Source organism: Passer montanus, unplaced genomic scaffold (genome assembly GCF_014805655.1).
Source record: "Passer montanus isolate IOZ18808 unplaced genomic scaffold, ASM1480565v1 scaffold6, whole genome shotgun sequence".
In the NCBI taxonomy this organism is placed as follows: Eukaryota; Metazoa; Chordata; class Aves; order Passeriformes; family Passeridae; genus Passer; species Passer montanus.
In genome coordinates, this window is record NW_024371037.1 from 4,349,439 (window position 1) to 4,367,855 (window position 18,417).

Below are 18,417 nucleotides of genomic sequence, written 5' to 3' on the forward strand. Positions count from 1 at the left end.
TTTAATTTTCTATTTTATTTAAAAGTAATGTTGAGATACAAAAAAAAAAAAGACCTACATATAAACCACTTGATTTTAAATTTATGGGACCAAAGGGAGCTATGACTGCCTGAAATAAAAGCTGCCTGTTCTATTGTGTGCTTCAGCTCCAGGACTAGAAGCAGAATTTGCTTGAAGCAACAGTATGTGTTAACTTTTTTCTTTTAGAAATTAAAATAACCCAAAAAAATAAAGTCAATCATTTTGATGTCATGTTTCCTACGCTATTAACACAAGTTGTTAACAAAACAGAATAGAGTACAATAGACACAGTAAAATTAAAATGTGCTTTGACTGCCATACCATCAGCTGGTATAAATCAGCACCATCCCATACACAGACTGTCAAAAATTTCAGACCACTCAGCTACATGAGAGGAGAACTAATCTACCAAATCAGCACTTCTACTATAACAATAAGACAGGGACACTGACACAGCATTAATTATTTCAATTACTTACTGGAGGTCTCATACAGGGGATGATAAAATGGAATCAAAGAAATGTAGGGTGGAAGGGGATTCTGAAGGTCACCAAGTTCAGCCTCCTGCTAGAAGCAGTACTGTCACCAGCATCAGATCAAGTCAGCAATTATTACGGTCATTTCTTGAAAAACTGGAGGACATAGATTCCACAAGCCCTCCAGACAACCATGTGCTTTGAGGTTAGGATGTTATAATGATCTTTGTAGCACAAAACAGGCTACAAGAAAAAAGCTCCTTCAGCAACACTGACAGAACTGAGACTAGCAGTCACAGAGGTGACTGGAATCAGTGGGCCGTAAGATTGTCATAGAAAAGAACAGAGAAGAAATAAATAGCAAGAATTCAAGTGAAGATTATGAGAAGATACTCTCCAGTACAGAATTGCTCCTCCTGCTGCTGGAGCCAGTAATTATTTCATTTGGAAATATGTATTTTTATTTTTTGCCTGAATATACTTTTCTATTCCAGTTACTGTCTTCTCATTTATCCTAACACCATTGCTCAGCAAAAAGAGGAGACATACTGCAGGCCCTGTTTCCCAGTATTCTGGCATACACAGCAAAGCCTTCACAGTTTTTCTCTAGGCAAATACTCTTTTAATATATGTCTAGAGTCATTCCCAGGAGCAGCACTCAGAGCTCAGCTGTACACTGTGACATTTATAAATGAAAAATGCCACACTGCTCGCATCCAGAAATTGTGGAAGACTTTGGGTGGGTGAGACACATTCCACTGATCTGAATGAACTTTGATGCAAGTGGGGATACATTATTTTGCCTCTTGTGGTGGGTTGCCCCTGGCTGGTGCCAGGTGCCCACCATAGTGACAGTGTCAGTGTCAGGGAATAAAAAAGGGAACAAAAAGCTCCTGGTTTGAGATAAGGACAGGGAGAGATAACGCAGCAGTTGTCATCACAGGGAAAAATAGACTCAGCTTGGGGAAATTAGTTTCATTTATTCCCAATTAAAATCAAAGTTAATGAGAAAATAAAAAACAAACCTTAAAGTACCTTCCTCCCACCCCTTTCTTCTTCACAGGCTCAACTTCACTCCTGATTTGTCCACCTCCTCCCCCTCAGCAGTTCAGGGAAAAAGGAAGGGGGCCTGCAGTCAGTTCATCACACATCACGTCATCATTGTCTCTGCCACTCCTTCCTTCTCAGGGAGAGGATTCCTTATATTATTCCTCCTTCCCCTGCTCCAGCAAGGGGACCCTCCCACAGGAGACAGACCTTCACAAACTTCTCCAAAAGGAGCAGCATGGGCTGCTGTTCTTTATGAACTTTTCCAGAGTGGATCCCTTCCACAAGGTGCAGTCCTTCAGGAACAGACTGCTCCAGCGCAGGTCCCCACGGGGTTGCAAGTCCTGCCAGCAAACCTGCTGCAGTGTGGCTCCTCTCTCCACAGGTCCTGCCAGGAGCCTGCTCCAGTATCAGCTTCCCACAGGTTCCCAGTCTCCTTAAGGCATCCACCTGCTCCATCGGGGATAACAGAAAGCTGATATCCCGAGGATGCTGTCATCACTGGTGATCTCCACCTTGGCAAGTGGTGGCTCTGTCTTGGAGCTGGCTGGAAGATTCCTACAGAAGCCACCCCAGCCCAGCTACCAAAACTTCACAAACCCAACACACCTATGCAAACATCAGCTTTGCCCATGAGAAAAGGCTCACATAATTCCCAAGTAAGGCAATTTCTCCATGAGGATTTTGCATTAGTGGGTAGTGAAATAAAGCAAAAGTTTTCAGCCATTTTTAAAAGGATTAAGTCAGCCAAATCTGAAAGAGGGCTTAGGTACCTGAAACATAATTTAAGCAAACTGTGGTAATCTCAGCTCAGGACCATGATCTGTAATGCCCAATTAATTGCCACACAACACTGGAGGCACTTAAGCTTACTAGACACCTCCTTTTCTGATCTGAAATATCCCTGGATGCATGCAATTTGGTGTTTAGTTTGTGACCTGACAACACTGGAATGACCTCTAGCTCATGGCAGACACTCGTAGTGAGACACATCCACATCACCCAGCATAGAGGTTGGCTGGAGATTTAATAGTAACAGAGTAAAACTAACAAAGCTCAAGCCTCCTTCAAACTGTAAATATTAGAAGAGGAAAGCAGAATATGGGCATTTTCCACCTTTTATACTCCAGCTTTCAAGTTCTTATCTGAAGGGACCACTAGGTTCAACACCCTCCTTAAACTGAAGCAGTTCTAAGCTGCCTGTTTGCCACACTGTGTGGTAAATGAGAGGGTTTCCCAGGCCTCCTGTTAAAGCAGCCAGAGTGTACAGAGGGGAAATAGAAGAATGCTGGTCTGAGAAAAGGACAGGGAAGACACAGTGAAAATTTTAAGCTGAGTTTTTTGAGTGCTTTCAACATTCACATGAGATCTGTTTCCTACTTACATTTTATTCTAAGCAGTGACCAGAAAACAAACCACAAACTGAAACTTTGAAAGAATAGCTCTCAGCAGCTGCTCCACAAGAGAACATCTTCTTCGTGGAAGAGAGTTTCCACAAAGAAAATTTCACTCATAACTCAGGTTTGTGTGCTCTAGAGAGTGGAGATCAGACTAACCAGGTGCTTCATTCTTTCCCTTGCCTTTCCTGATGCAGCACCATGTTGAGTAAGCAGGTTTCTCATAGTGCCCTGACAAGACTCTAATGCTTTCTCATGATCTCCACTGAATCTGTATTTAATAAACTAAAACCACAGGAAAACAGCATCACAAAATGGGTGAATGTTGTAGACACTACCCTGAAATGTTGGAGATGCAGGAACTTAAAAATAAAAAATAATTTCCTAACCCTGCCATCATGGACCATAAACTCATAGTAAAATTTAGAATAACATAGCACACTTGGCAAAAATTTCTTATAACAATTCCAAGACTTTGGAGGTCACATTTCAGGATTGAGACTCTCCTTAAAGCAGGAGCACATGTTTCTGGGTTTTGCAGCTCTAATTAAAGTGATGTTTCTCCCTCTTCTCCTTAAACAGAAGAAAATTTCAAATTTAAATCATCATGGAACTACCCATGATTATATCTCTTCCAGATGAGAAGTCATTTTTAATGCTGACTTTGGTTTTATTCTAGCCTTAGCTTGTTTTGTTGTGTAAGGATGTAAGGTCATACAAATTATTCCATAGGACATGGTAGAAGCCATGGTAGTCTCAGATGACTGTCCTGGGAGGATTCTGCATTCCTTCCTGTGCCACAGCATCAGTTAAGGAACTGCTTTTATTAAAGACAATGCTAAACATGCCTGATTGGCTCTAACAGTGCTTGCTTGAGTTACAGAAACATCCTAGCCACAACAAAATGAGGGAAATCTTAGTACATGAACTTTTTTCAGCTGTATTCTGGAAAATTTTTGAGACAGAACTTTTTCCTAGCTATTCATATTTGTATTATTATGATGTCTGAAAGTCTGAATCCTGCATCAGAAACCCTATACCAGAATCCCTAAATACATGCCTTTGCTCTCCTACCAAGAGCAAGAAAAGCCAAAACCACCTTTCCCTGAAAGAATTAGTTGTGTGAGTACATGAGAAATTTAAAACATTCAATATTTACTGTGTAGAGAAACCCTACTGAAAATATCTACTGTGTATTTTAGCTGAAACATTTGCAGGTTAAGATAATTGATAGAGAAGCTAGTTATATATAAATTTGGAAAATTTAAAGAGAAATAAATCATATCCAATACAAATTAATTATTTGAAATGTCATTACATATGTCTATTTCTCAACATTTTTACTAATCATAATTTAATGTGGTTAATAATTTTAATCAAAAAACTCTGTAATAATCACATAGCTTACCTTTTTATAAGTATCCTCCTTGTACTGTAGTTGCTAAACTTAGTACAAGGCAATTAAAGGAGGCAGAGGGCCAAGAGAAGGGCTTCTAAAGAAGCAGAATCCTACTAATTTTACAACAGCTATATAAACCCATCAGTGTTCACTACTTTCATATGTTGCTCTACACTACACCTCATTTTTAATGACAGCACTTACTGAAAACCACCTATGCCATACATTTACTTGAAAATTGTGTGTGATTTTTGACCTCTAAGTGTAAGAGAAAATAAGCTACAAAGGCAGACTGAATGGGAACACGGATCTGGCCATACTCTAAAAATTATTCTATTGTATCACATATAAATATAATATGTTGAAAATGAGGGGGGAAAACCCCAAAGAACAGATATTACTTATCAAAATTAAGCATGAAGCATCACACTATAATGGTAACTGTAATTATGAAAAATTGTAACAAAGACATCAAAACACAAAAAGCAATGGAGAAAAATCACTGCAGTCATATAAAAAAGAACAGTATGTTGGGGAGATGAGGAAGTGGGAAAAAATGAAGGAAATTTGCATATGTAGGGATAAAAAGGAAAAATAAAACAGGATACAGTGAAAAATCTTAACTGCAATATATTCTATTTCCTCAAAGTTTTTCCAAGAAAAGACAATGAATGTACATCTAGTACTGTACAGTGTTGTTTATGTGATTCATACTCTCTGAAAATATGCAGACAAGTAGAGGCAATAGCAAGACAAACAGTTTTCCAGAAATTATTGAAATTTACCACACTTATTCAAAGCAACTATGTTGAAATATTTCCTTGCAAGAGAAAGACACACAGGTAATTTGTAAATTAAAATTAAAATTAAAACTCTCTTCATTATCGCATAGACACTTCCTGAATGAGATTACATGTCCCACACAGTTTTCAGGGTGAGTCCTATATTTTGCATGCTGGAAGGACAAGACATGCCATAGAGCAAAACAGGTCTTCAGCTCTGCTGACTGTTCCAAAGAATTAAATCAAGTATTGTTTGAAGGACCATCTGTAGATCCCACAAAAGAAACGTGGATGAATGAAGGAAAGCAGAGATACTTGTCTTAGAAAAAAACTCAGTATGTCATCTGCTCTACATTTCTGCCTTTGTAAGAAAGACCTTTATCTGAGACATATGTGAGCTACGTTAAACATATCTTATTTTCTTAATGTGTGTGGAGATCTCTATAAGCTCCACAGGCAATCCATCCCAGTACTCAGCATCACTGCTTACTGTGATTTTCTAATCTATTCATGACCTCAGAAAATTCTGGCCCATTGAACTCTTATGCTTGTGAATGCAGGGGTAGTGCTGTGATGTGTCTGCATCACTGCTGAGTATACATTAATTTACTGGTTCCATGATCATTCCCAGACAAGTAGTTCAGAGTTGGTCTGAAATTTCCTCAGCAACACACTGCAGTTGGGGCATACTTTCTGGTTTATATTTTTAAGATGGCAAATAATTTCCTGGTTTTCAAAAAATAGCCAATAAATGTTATCAAATCAGGAAAAAAATTATTCTGACAGTATGAAAACTACTAAAAAACCATCTGTAACAAGCTGGTATAAAAAACCTAGGGATCTCTTTTGGGGATAATGGCAGTGAAACTCATAGGCCTTCAAATGTGGGATCCTGGTTTGAAAAACCACCAAGCTACAACTCAGTACACAGAAACTTATGGCTCCCAGAAATCAAATTATTTTTAGGCACAGATAGGAGCAAACTCATTTCTTAGGTTCAAATCCATCCATCCATCCATTCATCCATCTATCCATCAATCCATCCATCCATCCATTCATCCATCCATCCATCCATCCATCCATCCATCCATCCATCCATCCATCCATCCACAAAGCCTAACAGTACAATGCTGAGCCTAAAAAGCCCAGAGAGCATCCAAACCTATCCTTAGAAAGAAGTCTTTTAAACCTCTTTTGGTTCTTGTAATTTTTGATTATCCCTGGTTCTCTCCTATGCACAGACGTTCTGGCAGAAGAGGAAGAATGGAGTAGTATAAACAGACATGACAATGTAACAGGTACAGTACTGCCAGCTCCACAAAAGTACAAATAAACTATTCCTAGACCTTACTGCAAGAATTCCAGCTAGGTCACACCACGTGGTCTCATTAAAGTTATTACCACTCCTAGAAAACCTGTCCCACCCAGATTTGATCAAATTACAGGTAGTTTTCCAACTGCAAAGCAGTCAGATGGCTGTGGAAAGCACCTACTTCCAAGTCTCAATACCTACTACTTAGTTTTGGGTCCAAATGGAGCTGAAGAACAGACCAGATCCCTAAGATTAGGGCTGAGAAAGATTTGTAAACTAAAATTTACTGTCAATAATAAAGGCCAGCTGCTCCCATCTTCTGCTGAGCTTGCTTATATATCCCTTTTTTGGGTTTATCAGATATGTGTCTCCTGCAAATAGCAGGAGATTATATACTGATTGCACATAAGTGATGCTGATGTCTCATGGTGAAGCTTCTAGCACTGCCCTGTGTTTCAGTTCCAAGACACTATCAGGTCCAGTTCCAACACCTGTTAAGTCTGTGCCCTAACTTTCATGACTTCTTGTATTCTGTGCTTGCTATTCCAGTGGCTGGTCTCTTTCCAGACCTTGCAACGTTCTTCTGGATTTCCTGAGGAAGAGAGGAGGGAAAAAGCCCAAAAGCTACCATTGCACATTTTTTTTCAAGTTCTGAATTGCAGAGCTTTCTCTGTCTTCACCTCTCTTACAGGAGCTGGTGGTACATGCAGTGACACTGAGGAACACTGCTCTAAGTCCCTCTTGGTACCTGTCACTGGCTGTTTCCTTCTCAGGGGGAGAGGAAATGTGACAGCACCCAACCAGCAGCACAGGACAAAACATGAACCTGTCTTATATCATTGCCAAGCTATTTTTGACCCAAAGAGCAAATGTGAAACACAGTCCAAGAGATAAGCCACCCAAACATGCTAAATTGCTGCTCTTCTAAGTACCAGCAGAGAAGGCAAGCAAAGATACCAAAGCAAATGGGTTAATATCACTCTTATACAATGACTCAATATGACTGAGCCCCTGAAGTTCTAACTAATGAGTACTTAACTCATAATTATAATATTCAAAGCAGTTAATGAAAACATATCATTAAGACACACAACACAGGAAGGTCAGAACTCTTTTGTACTTGTGAAAACCAGAGAAATTAAATAACTTCAAGAGAGCCACACAAGTGATTTGATGACAGGCAGAGAAGTAGACCGCAGGCTTTCTGTCTAGGGCATGCTCTCGTGGACTGTACTGCACCTCAGCAAATATTAGCAAAGGATATGTTTTGTATTTTTATGCATCTCCTTCTGGCATCAGATATATAAATGCATACCCATGGTGGGATTTCATGACATCTCTCTCACTCACCCTGAGGAAGCCAGGGCTCTGATCAGTCTCTTCAGACATTTGCCATGTCTAAAATTATGTTTTCAATGAGATTTTAGAAGACAACTGAATTATGTCACTCACATGCCTACTTTCTAGAGGCTTGGGATCACTTTTAAAATACTAATAATACTTGCTTAATAATGCTTAATAATAAAAAAAGAATGTCAGCTGACTTTGCAGACTAAGGGCTATACTATATCACTGGTTTTGCAGAGTGTAGTATTCAGCAAAACTGAACTGATCCACTGGTATATATATCCACTGGTATACATATCCAGTAAAGAAACACCACGTATTTTGATTATGAATAGCAGGAACAAGCAGCAGTTATATATATCAAGGATTTGCTGCCAATGACCTTTATAATTAGAGGGAAATCCCAGATTCAGTTTAGTGTTTCCTTCTTTATCCATAGACTTTGGAAACATTACTGCATTAATTGGCAGACAATACAAATAATATTTCATAGTGTTCTGGGGAGTGTTTTTCAAATGTAGTGCTCTTGATCTTTAGCAGCTGTTGAATCAAATTTGGCATAAGCCTATTTCTTTGTGTACAGCCTGCAAACAATGTGGATTGTAAAATGAGTAGAGCACAAACCCAATTTCAATTGCAGGCTGGGATTCCCCTATGCTTTTACATAGGGAAACTTGGTTGATAACTGTGTTTCCTATTGGGTGGGGCATGGAGACCATGCCCATAGCACTTAGTCTTTCAATACTAGAATATCACATGAGATCTAAAGCCAAGCTATTAAAATAAAGAAGAAATAAATCGTAACATGTAATAAAAGCTTAGTTGCTCATTTGCCATAATTCAACCCATGGCTGTATATTTTTCATGCTATTTAAAATTTCACGTAATACTGGCATTAACATCCAATGTTCTTTTTTTTTTCCTTTCCTGTACTGAACAGCTGCACAGTTTGTGTTACAGTAATAAAACCTGAATATTGTCTTACACAAGGTAATGCAAGGATATCTTGCTGAATACCCACAGTAAACTAAGAATAATTAATAAAGTTGTGATAACAGCTCAATGCAGATGTCTTGCAAGTCATATGCCTCAAAATATTATCTTGCTGAATACCCACAGTAAACTAATAATTAATAAAGTTGTGATAACAGTTCACTGCAGATGTCTTGCAAGTCATATGCCTCAAAATAGTTATGTCACTATTTGCCTCCTAAGTACAACCACTGATTTACTCTGATAAGGAGTACCCATGGAGGTCAAAACTGCTCACAAATATCTAGTGGACACAGCCACACTAAAATCTAGTCTACTGGTCAAACTCAACAGTTTCAGTTATTAAACCTGCTAAGAAACTTCTGACAATACCCATAGTTTGAAAAACACAGAAAAATGCAAATTATTGATTTTCATATCCCTTGCCTTGTGAAGAACCACACAGTTTCAAGTTTGAATGAAAAATAGAAATTTACAGTACAAACTTCTGGGGGGGAATCTTCATAAGAAAAAAAAATCTGTAATACTCACTTGTAACAACAGCAGCTGCAGAAATCTCTGGTAGTTTTTAAATGACAATATCTCATTATCACATTAAGGAAATTGCTAGGAATAAGTCATTGATTCTCTACTTTTTGGTCTGATGTGCTATAGCAGAATATTTCACACAGACAAAGGCAAACTGTAACCCCTGACTAGTGCCCCTATGAAGAACACTGAGTTACACATCATGGGGAAAATTGACTGCTCCCTTTTAGAATAACTCATGAGCTGGATTGAGCCCACAAATCATGGCCAGTTATGCAGAGAAATTGAAGTCAATTTCAAAGGAAAAGTAGGAAGAAGTTTCCTCTAATAAGCTAGTCATGAAATTCTAAAGTTCATGTAGCTAAAGTGCTTTGCACTAAATTGAAAATGCTATGCTGGCAGTAATTTATCCTGTTGAGATCATTATTGTTCCCCTTAGGAAACATTTTTGTCTTAAAAAGTCATTAATGCATTCAAGATTCTACTGAATACAACTAGCAAAAACATCACATACAGAATATGAACTGAATTCTGTCCCTAATATCACATATGATTGATTGAGTGATTGATTCTGCTATACTGGAAACAATGTATTTCCCCTTTAAATAAGAAAAATAGAACACACCTTTCTCAGTTAATCAATCTTCAGTATTGGAAGAGACACACTCTTGAAGGTAGAGAAAGGGATCCAGTTTGCCAAACCTTAGGGTTGTGTCTATAGGCAATTAGTGAATCAGTCTTCATAACATACTTCCCAAGGTTTGACAAAGAAAGATACCCTTTAGGGTCCTCAGAGGTAAATCCTATCCCCTAGACTAAAACCCATCAAAAAAGGTTGAGATTGAATTTTACACGCTGAGTCTGATAGTCCTACACTCTTTGGAGGGATAAATTAGAATGACAAATCATTCCTATTTTAAACTCTCATTGCAGCAGATCAAGGAGCATAAATTATTTAAAATACATGTGTATTTGCATTCATGAATATGAGTGCATAAAAATTCTTGAAAAGCATTTGGGTACATCTAGAGATTAATCTCTTATGGCTATATTTTATTATTCTAAAAATATCTAAGTAGATAGAGACTACAGAACTTGAATACAGGAACATTAACTACAGCACATTAATATTTAAATATAGAGAGGGCTTTTTTTGCTTAATCTAGTATTTTATAAGCATCTTTATTTCTACTGTTTTTCTAGGATACACATATTAAATCTAAAATAAATTACTTTAACATGAACTAATTTAATATCTGGGTAGTACCACCACATTTCAGTAATCTTTAGAATGTCTCACTGGTTGTCCTAAATACTGACATCTTCAAGCAGAAGTTTATACAGACAGCCAAATTCTTTCATAAAATCAATTTCACTTCTCTGTAGGCAGTACACAGTTATCATCCTCCACTAAGACTGAAAGTCAGATTGCCTATTATTTAATCCCTTTTTTTAAAATTTATCTTTCAATGTACTTCATGTTTACAATTTCAGAATGCCAAGAGCAGAACATCTCCACACTGCCCCTTTGCGGGGATATTTGGAATCGTACAAAGCCGAAGCAATTAAAGAGACGGTATGGTTCGCACTCCTTTCATGCACATACAGAAGTCATTAAATTTAATACTGGTTACATTCAAACCACAAAATGAAAAACATGTTTTACTCTTTCTCATGCTTAATTCATTTATTCACAGCAAATTCAGTGTCTCATATGTTCCTAACATAATTAGCAATTTCTGAAACCTCTCATTCCTCCTCTCATATCTCTTTGGCACCACTGCTGTTGTAAAAACTGACTCTGGAAAAGCAATGAATATTACAAAAATCATTTTTTTCAAATACAAAAGACAAATTTTAAACTAACAGCAGCAGTTGCAAAGGATGTAAAGATGCGTTTTGCTACCCCCTTTCAGAGTAATTCTTTGGATACTTAATTCACAATGACAGGAGTATTCAGTGAATCTTCAGGACAGCTGAAATATTTTTTTTCCTTTTTGCTTTCTTTCTTTTCCTATAATTACTTTGGTAACATATAACTACTATATTAATAGACAGCAAATTGGAACAAGAGATTACCTGAGAACATGAAAGTCCACATTCTTCAATCCTGGGAATAATCTGACAATCAGTATTCCAAAATAGAATTATTAGAAGAATCTGAACATAAGTATTTATCATCCTAAATTTAAAAAAAAAATATAAAAAGCAAAAGCTCAGAAGAAACCTTCTACTCTGACAATTCTCCCTCTCATGACAAAACTTTAATATGAATTTTAGTCCCTCCCACAGCACCTCTGAGCTCCTCCCTCTAAAACTTTCCAGAGACAGAAAATTGCTAGTTCTGGGAAATATAAAGCATGCTCAACTCATTTCGTATGTTCCAAACTGAAAAATAGGAAACAGTGATTTCTGACAATCACAGTAAAAGCCTCTTCCTTCTGGATTTCATCACATCAACACTAGATCAGTTTCAACAGATTTCTTTTCTGTAAATTCCATATATAAATGGGAATTTTGCTTCTAGAGTGATGTACCAGAGAAGTTCATGGGTATTCAAATTCAGTCTTATTTTCCTGGTTTTCTAGTGCTTTCAATGAGAAGAAAACCAGCTTTGCTAAGATGGGTGGTCTTGGAAGACTAGTTTCTTCTTTTTCATCAGCAGGAATACCAGATTCTTCCACTCTAGAAATCTGAGCCTTGATTTTTTTTTCCACTATTATCTAATTGTATCAATAGGAGCATCTTGTTCTAAAGTCTATCTCCAGCTTTGGAAATATGTATGTTTTTTCTAAGTTCAACACCACCAACTCTGAAATCAGGGTAGGAGTGAGTCACAGTCTCTCAATACCTGTTAGCATAACAGAAAGCCCAGGAATGCCTCTCTGGGTGCTACATTTCACACAGTCCCACTACCCTTTGTAAGGAACAAGTATTTCAAAAACACTCTCTGGTTGGTATGGAGACTACGTGTGACATGCCTAAGGGGAATAGGGAGTTTTTCTCCACGGAGAGGGCTTGCTCACCACAGAGATATCTTTCAGTAGGACAGTACCAGGACCCAGGTACTCAGTGCTCATACAAAATCCTTTACATCAGTTACAGTGGGGAATATACAACTAACAGCATCTGCTAGGATCTGGCTTTACATATAAAATACAATGTCTTCTCTGCCAATGTATCTACTGTACTTGTATTTTAGATACTTCATGTGAGTCCAGTTTGGCAATTTTCCAAGAAGACTTTATTTTTTAGATAAGCAGCATCAATCACCATACTGAACAAAATGTAATTTAAATGTTTTGGTTAAAAAACAACAATTAAGTTTTGTCATCTTATAAAAGTTTGGACATTAAGGAGTTAATGTGTTGCTAGGTCTCAAACACTGCTGGCCACTCAAACAAGTTAGAACCAGGGGTGTCTGGAAAGGGGGGCCCTGTGGATGTAGGGAAGAACCTTCCTGGGGCCCACTTCCCTGTTCTGGTCCATGGTGACCACATAAAGCAGAGAGGTGATGACAAGGAGGAGTCAGGAGCTGCTGAGAAAGGGTCAGTCCAGAAGAGGTGGATTGAGACCACCAAAATACCCTCAAAGCTCCCTGGCCCATTACCAAATAGGTCCAGAAAAACTTTGACCATGGGCATCAATGAATCCTGAGTATTCACAGGAGTGGGATGTGACACACCTATGCACAAAAATACTCGAGATCAAAAATCTGCCCAGTCCACTCTCCTGTGCCTAAGAGAATCAGAGGATGCTTAGGAAAAAATAAGAAAGAAGTTAAATATCCTACTTCCATGGACTATTTTAATATGTAAGCAGACAATGACCTGGATCTTACGGATTTACTGAACCAAAAGCCATGTGCACATCACTGATTTTAATAGCTGCTTCTGGAACTTTCTTAAATGTATTTGTAAAACAACTCTTTGCATCTATTTATCCTTCCGGTTTTCAGATCCTCTTGGAGCCATGAGTTGTACAATTAACCTGTGTTTATTTTCTTTGTTTGGATTTTTAAACTGCTTCCAAATAGTTCCATTGGGTTCCCCCTTGTTGCTTTAAAAAATACAGAATATCCATTTTCATCTCACCTTTGCATAATAGTCACAGCTGTATTGTTTTCCAGCATAGCTCCCCGATATTTTCTATGGTAAGTAATATATCTCTTAATTTTTACTATACCCTTTTGTAAGATGAGGGTCCTGCAGACAATATTCAGGAGTGAGCAGTTCAAGGATGTTTTACTCTCTAGCAAATACCATTTTGACTCTCCTTAGTGTATCATTTACCTCCAGTTTCCGCAGAAATTAACAGTGTGATTCACCTTAAGAAATTTTATTCTCTTACTGTTTCTGGTATTTCTTAGCACATTTCTTCTCTCTCACATTCTGAATAAAGCTGATCATATCACAGATCTAACAATGTTCTCTTTCTATGCAGGAACTGTGTTTCAGTCAAGAGTTTCTGTGTGGACTGAAGCTGTTATTAAGTTCAACAGGCAACAACTTTATTGTTATTTGCTTCATTTGAACCCTTTTTTTAATATCATGTCTAAACTAGCTACTTTACTGTTCCTGCATAATTTGTATCCTGGAATTACTGTGTTCATCCACTGTTCATATTACATCAGGTTTTGGAACCCCCATTAAGATTCTCAGTAAAAGCTGGGCAGTATAATTGACCCATGCCACATTTTTTGAGAACTATCAGTTACGTAGAAGCATTGATGCATTTGAAATTTACAGGAGCAATATCTCTTGGGCTCTCTGTTCAAATAGGACTCTAATTCTTGATCATAATTTTGAAAATAATTTCTAACAGATGTCTTTTAGTCCTTGTTACTTACTATACCTTACCTATATTTTAATCCACATTTGTCTTTAGTTTGATGCTTTCATTACTTTATCCCTGAAGAATGGATGATAGCAAAACATTCTGTTTCTACCAATGTTCCCTCTATCTTCAGAAAAAGAGACTCTTTAAAAACTCTTAATAGGAAGGGCCTCCTTTTGCACTTTGCTAATAGATATTTTGCACCCTAAATCTTTATTAGAGCACTGGTCAAGAACACAGAAAAGCCAGAATCTAAACATTTCAGAGTCCAAGAAGGTTTGAGTCCAAATCTTGCACATTTCAGGATGGTAACTTTCTGGTTCAGGGTGCTTTTTAATAAAATGCACAGGTTGACTTTAGGATACAGAGTGAAATCCAGTATTTTAGAGTCCCCATTTTCTCTTGGGTCAAATTTGATCTCTGGACCATCAGCTCAAGTATCTTTTTCTTAATTAGTCTCTGTCTCCATCAATTTTGCATGCTTGGATATGTACTTGCCCCCCTTCAAAAGAGAACATCATTCCATCACTGCTCAAGTGTGTACGAGGAACATTTGAAAATGAAAGTTAGGATAGATATATTACCAGACATACCTAAGCAGCCAGAAATTGATTTTGTAAACTGATGTTGGAGTTTAAGCACAGAACTCCAAAGAGATTTCTGCTTTGGCTACATTATTCTTTGACTTTGTTAAATTAACATCAATGTCTATGCTGGAAGGCATGTTCCTGTCACATCCATGTTGGAGAAGTCCCAGCCTTCTTTGCAGCACAATAGCCACATTCACACTACATTTTGCAAGAGGACCCTGTGACATATCACTACATTCTTCCCAGTTTCACCAACACAGGCACACATACCATATTATAACAGCCCCCTGGCTATTATTTTAACCCTGTGTGCAGCTGTATTGCCTGCTCCAAGCAACAGACATCTTGTCCCAGAACCACTTACATGAACCACAGTACAGCTGTTTATAACTTAACAGCTTCTTGTTATGTTGGGCATGTTCTGGAGTGGAGCGGTGTGAAATGCCACCACAACAAAATACTCACAAGGGATTCAGAGCTGCTTAGGAACTGCATTTTTCTGGGATTGTGCCTGTATCTCCTGCCCAGAGTGAGCCTGTGCAGCCAGGGCAGGTGCACAGCAGAGGTACCAGCAGGGCACCTATACCCCAGCGAGACACAAGACAGGCTGGTGAAACACAAGCTGTTGAGTGCTTCTGTACTCAACAAGTTACTGATCCACAGTCTGAAGACAACCACTACTCATTTCATCTGTGTGATTCAAGAGGACCCTCACTGTCCTCACCCACCCCATCCCTTTCCTTCAGGAGCCACAAGCATCCAGCAATGACAGCAAATATCACAGCAGGTAGCACCTTAGATGCACTGTTTACAACCCAGGCACAACCCACAGATTCTGAACACTTTCTTTTCCTAAGATTAGAATCATACAATTATAAGGTGATTTGGGCTAGAAAGGAATTTTAAAGCTAATCTCATTCCAAATTAAGTTGCTGAAAGTCCTGTGCACTGTTAAAAAAATAAAGAAAATTTCTTTTTAAATTATGAAAGAAAATAATTTAAGACCCCTATGGAATTGTTAATAAAATTATTAAAGAATAAAACTAAAAACTTGAGTGTTCAAAAAAATCTACTTAGAAAAAAGTAAAAGTATAATAAAAAATAAAGCATATTCACAATTCTCCAAAATTCTTGTAGATAATCTATACTTTTATGAACTTAAAGCTCAGACAAACTGGAATTATTAGCACATATGGAGGGGTTGCAACTAAAAGTAAATCATTCATGCACCATGTGCACACAATTTATTTTTTTCAGGAAATGCTTCAGTCTGCTTTTTTTTTATTTTACCCAGCTAAACTTTTTCTTAATTTTATCTAGCTAATTTTTTAAGCTGGGAACCTGACTCTTGGTATAAGCTAAGCAGTCAGCCATGGCATTAATTCTAGTGATACCCAGCAAGGCAGGAAATGGCACATTTCCAAGCAGAAACTCTTCTAACATGGCACATCCACATTTACCTCACCAGGCTGACCTCAGAGAGGGGTATGATTTTTGTCCTTTTAACAGGCTTTCTAGCTGTGCTGCGGAAACAGATCATCTACCAACAGGCCCTAACTAAATCTTCAAGCTATCAAGATTTACTCTGTGTCAAACATCAATACAAAAAGTCCTTTACTAAAGGGCATATGGGCGGGGGTGTTGTTTTGAGTTACAAAAACATTGACACACAGTGACATTTATAGTGAAACTTTCTCTGCCTGACAAGTGCTTGTCATGTCAGCAGGCAGCCTTACATTAATTATGATTTTAAAAGCCTGCCTCTTACCTCCATGATTTTTCTTCTTGCAGGGCATGAGAAAATTCAGCATCCAGAGAAGTATCCATGGTGGGGCTCCTAGTTCACCAGGCATGCAGGGAGAAGTCCTGCACCTGGCAGATTGTCCCTTCTCCACTGTGCTGAACAGAGCAGGAAGGGAGCCATGGCCAGGCAGGGAGCCCTGGGATATTCATCTTCACTGGAAAGCAGAATCTATGGCTGGCAGCTCTATTACAACCTCTTTTTTTTATTCCCATCTAATCCTCACCCTTGCTAATCTAAGATGACTAAACACTCATATATCTTAACCATTACTCAAGGTCAATCCAAATTTTAACCCAATCATCCTGTTTACCCTATTTCGTTTTTCCTCCTTCTTTTTGATGAATGATATTTTCTTGACTTCTTATTAAAACACTTTAATTCCCCAAGAGAAATGCAAATATCTGCTATTATATATGCTTTGTTTCTTCATAGTCAGTCCTGACAGCAAAAAGTATTAAAAAAAAAAAATCAGGAGCTGTTTAAAATCCTCTCGCTCTTTAGAAGAGAGCACCTCAAGCCATTTGACTCAAAAGGAAGTAAAAGTGCCTTTGTCTGCTTTGTTGGTATAAGCATTTTGTGAAAAGGAAATTCCATCAGCTGTGCAACTTCCCTTAATTTCTTTTCCCACCTAAATCATTTACAAAAGTAATATCTACTTATATCTAACCTGGATAACCAAAGGCAATCTTCACTTGACAGAAAATACAGAGATAATCTCTTAAAGATACAGATTCAGTTAAACAAAGTGTTTTACCACAAAAGGTAAAACAAACCATTAAGGAAACAGTTAAGTAACATCCACACTATTCTATATATTAATCTCTTTTTATTTTAAATTATTCATTAAGAACTTCTACACTGTCTACAGTCTTTTTCCAGTTTCATGCATGAGATTTAAGAAGTTAGGTGTTTATTTTTGGGTGGAACTGTAACTATTTTTTTGCAATTTTTCAAAAAATAGTGTGACATCAACCTAACTTTTCCTACTTGCAAACTTGGTAAGATTGTGGCAGATATACAATTAATTATCTGTTATGTTGAGAGAATGTTCACACAAGTACCACCAGTACAGGCATTAAATTTTGCAATATTTAATAAACAGCAGCTGCAGCCTGTGGTGGTTGATGTAGTAGTCTGGACCAACAGCACACCTTAATATTTTTAGGTAGACAGGGAGGTTGTTGTATACATGCTGTTAAAAAGCACTGCTCTAACTTGAAAGAGTACCCTCTATGTATTTAAATCCATAACAACTGTCAGCTTTCCCAAAATGAAAAGAAACATGTTCATGTACCTGAAAGGCTCCACACATGACACACTCTTCTCTCTTTCTTTCCCCTTCTCAAATGCAAAGAGTTAAGCTTTGCAACACGCTCTAAACAAATTATCTGAGTTATTTTAGATTAAAAAAAGAAGGAACTTCAAAGTCTATAACCTCTCAAAACCCAACAATAAAACCAGGAGAAAAATAACCTCACCACCTTGTCAGCTATCACCCTGGTTACCCCAGAATCCCTATTAACATGGAAATTCTAATAGTGTTTGAAATCTAGTTCAGCTACAAGAAAAGGTCATCTGTATGGGGGATGTCCTTTGTTTCAGGGCAGCTAAGTTGCATAGGTTTTAAAGACAGTTAGAAAAATAAATAAATGAGAAGAATATATCTAAAAACAAAAAATAAAAAACCCTCTTTCAATATCAGTAGTATCAGTAGTTATTTCGCTGATTGCTTCTGTTTGTTGGATGTTTTAGTTTTGGCTAGAGGCTTATGTGTCCCAGCACTCAGAAAAAGCCTCTTCCCCTTTTAATAGTCCAGAAATCGAAGTTTAATGGGAAAGAATATTCTGTTGTCACTTCTCAGATTAGAATGTCAATCCACATTCTC

General features: G+C 37.7%; 1 protein-coding gene across 4 annotated transcripts in view; it reads right to left on the minus strand.

The window, feature by feature from the left end:
- Positions 1-11,513, minus strand: part of IL17REL (interleukin 17 receptor E like) — a 44,653-nt gene extending 33,140 nt beyond the window's left edge. For all 4 annotated transcript variants that reach the window (XM_039726881.1, XM_039726879.1, XM_039726880.1 and 1 more), the window contains exon 1: positions 11,382-11,513. In XM_039726881.1, the coding sequence (XP_039582815.1) occupies positions 11,382-11,483 (102 nt within the window). In that variant the 5' untranslated portion in view covers positions 11,484-11,513. The remainder of the gene's footprint in view (positions 1-11,381) is intronic.
- Between the last annotated feature and the right edge of the window lie 6,904 nt (positions 11,514-18,417).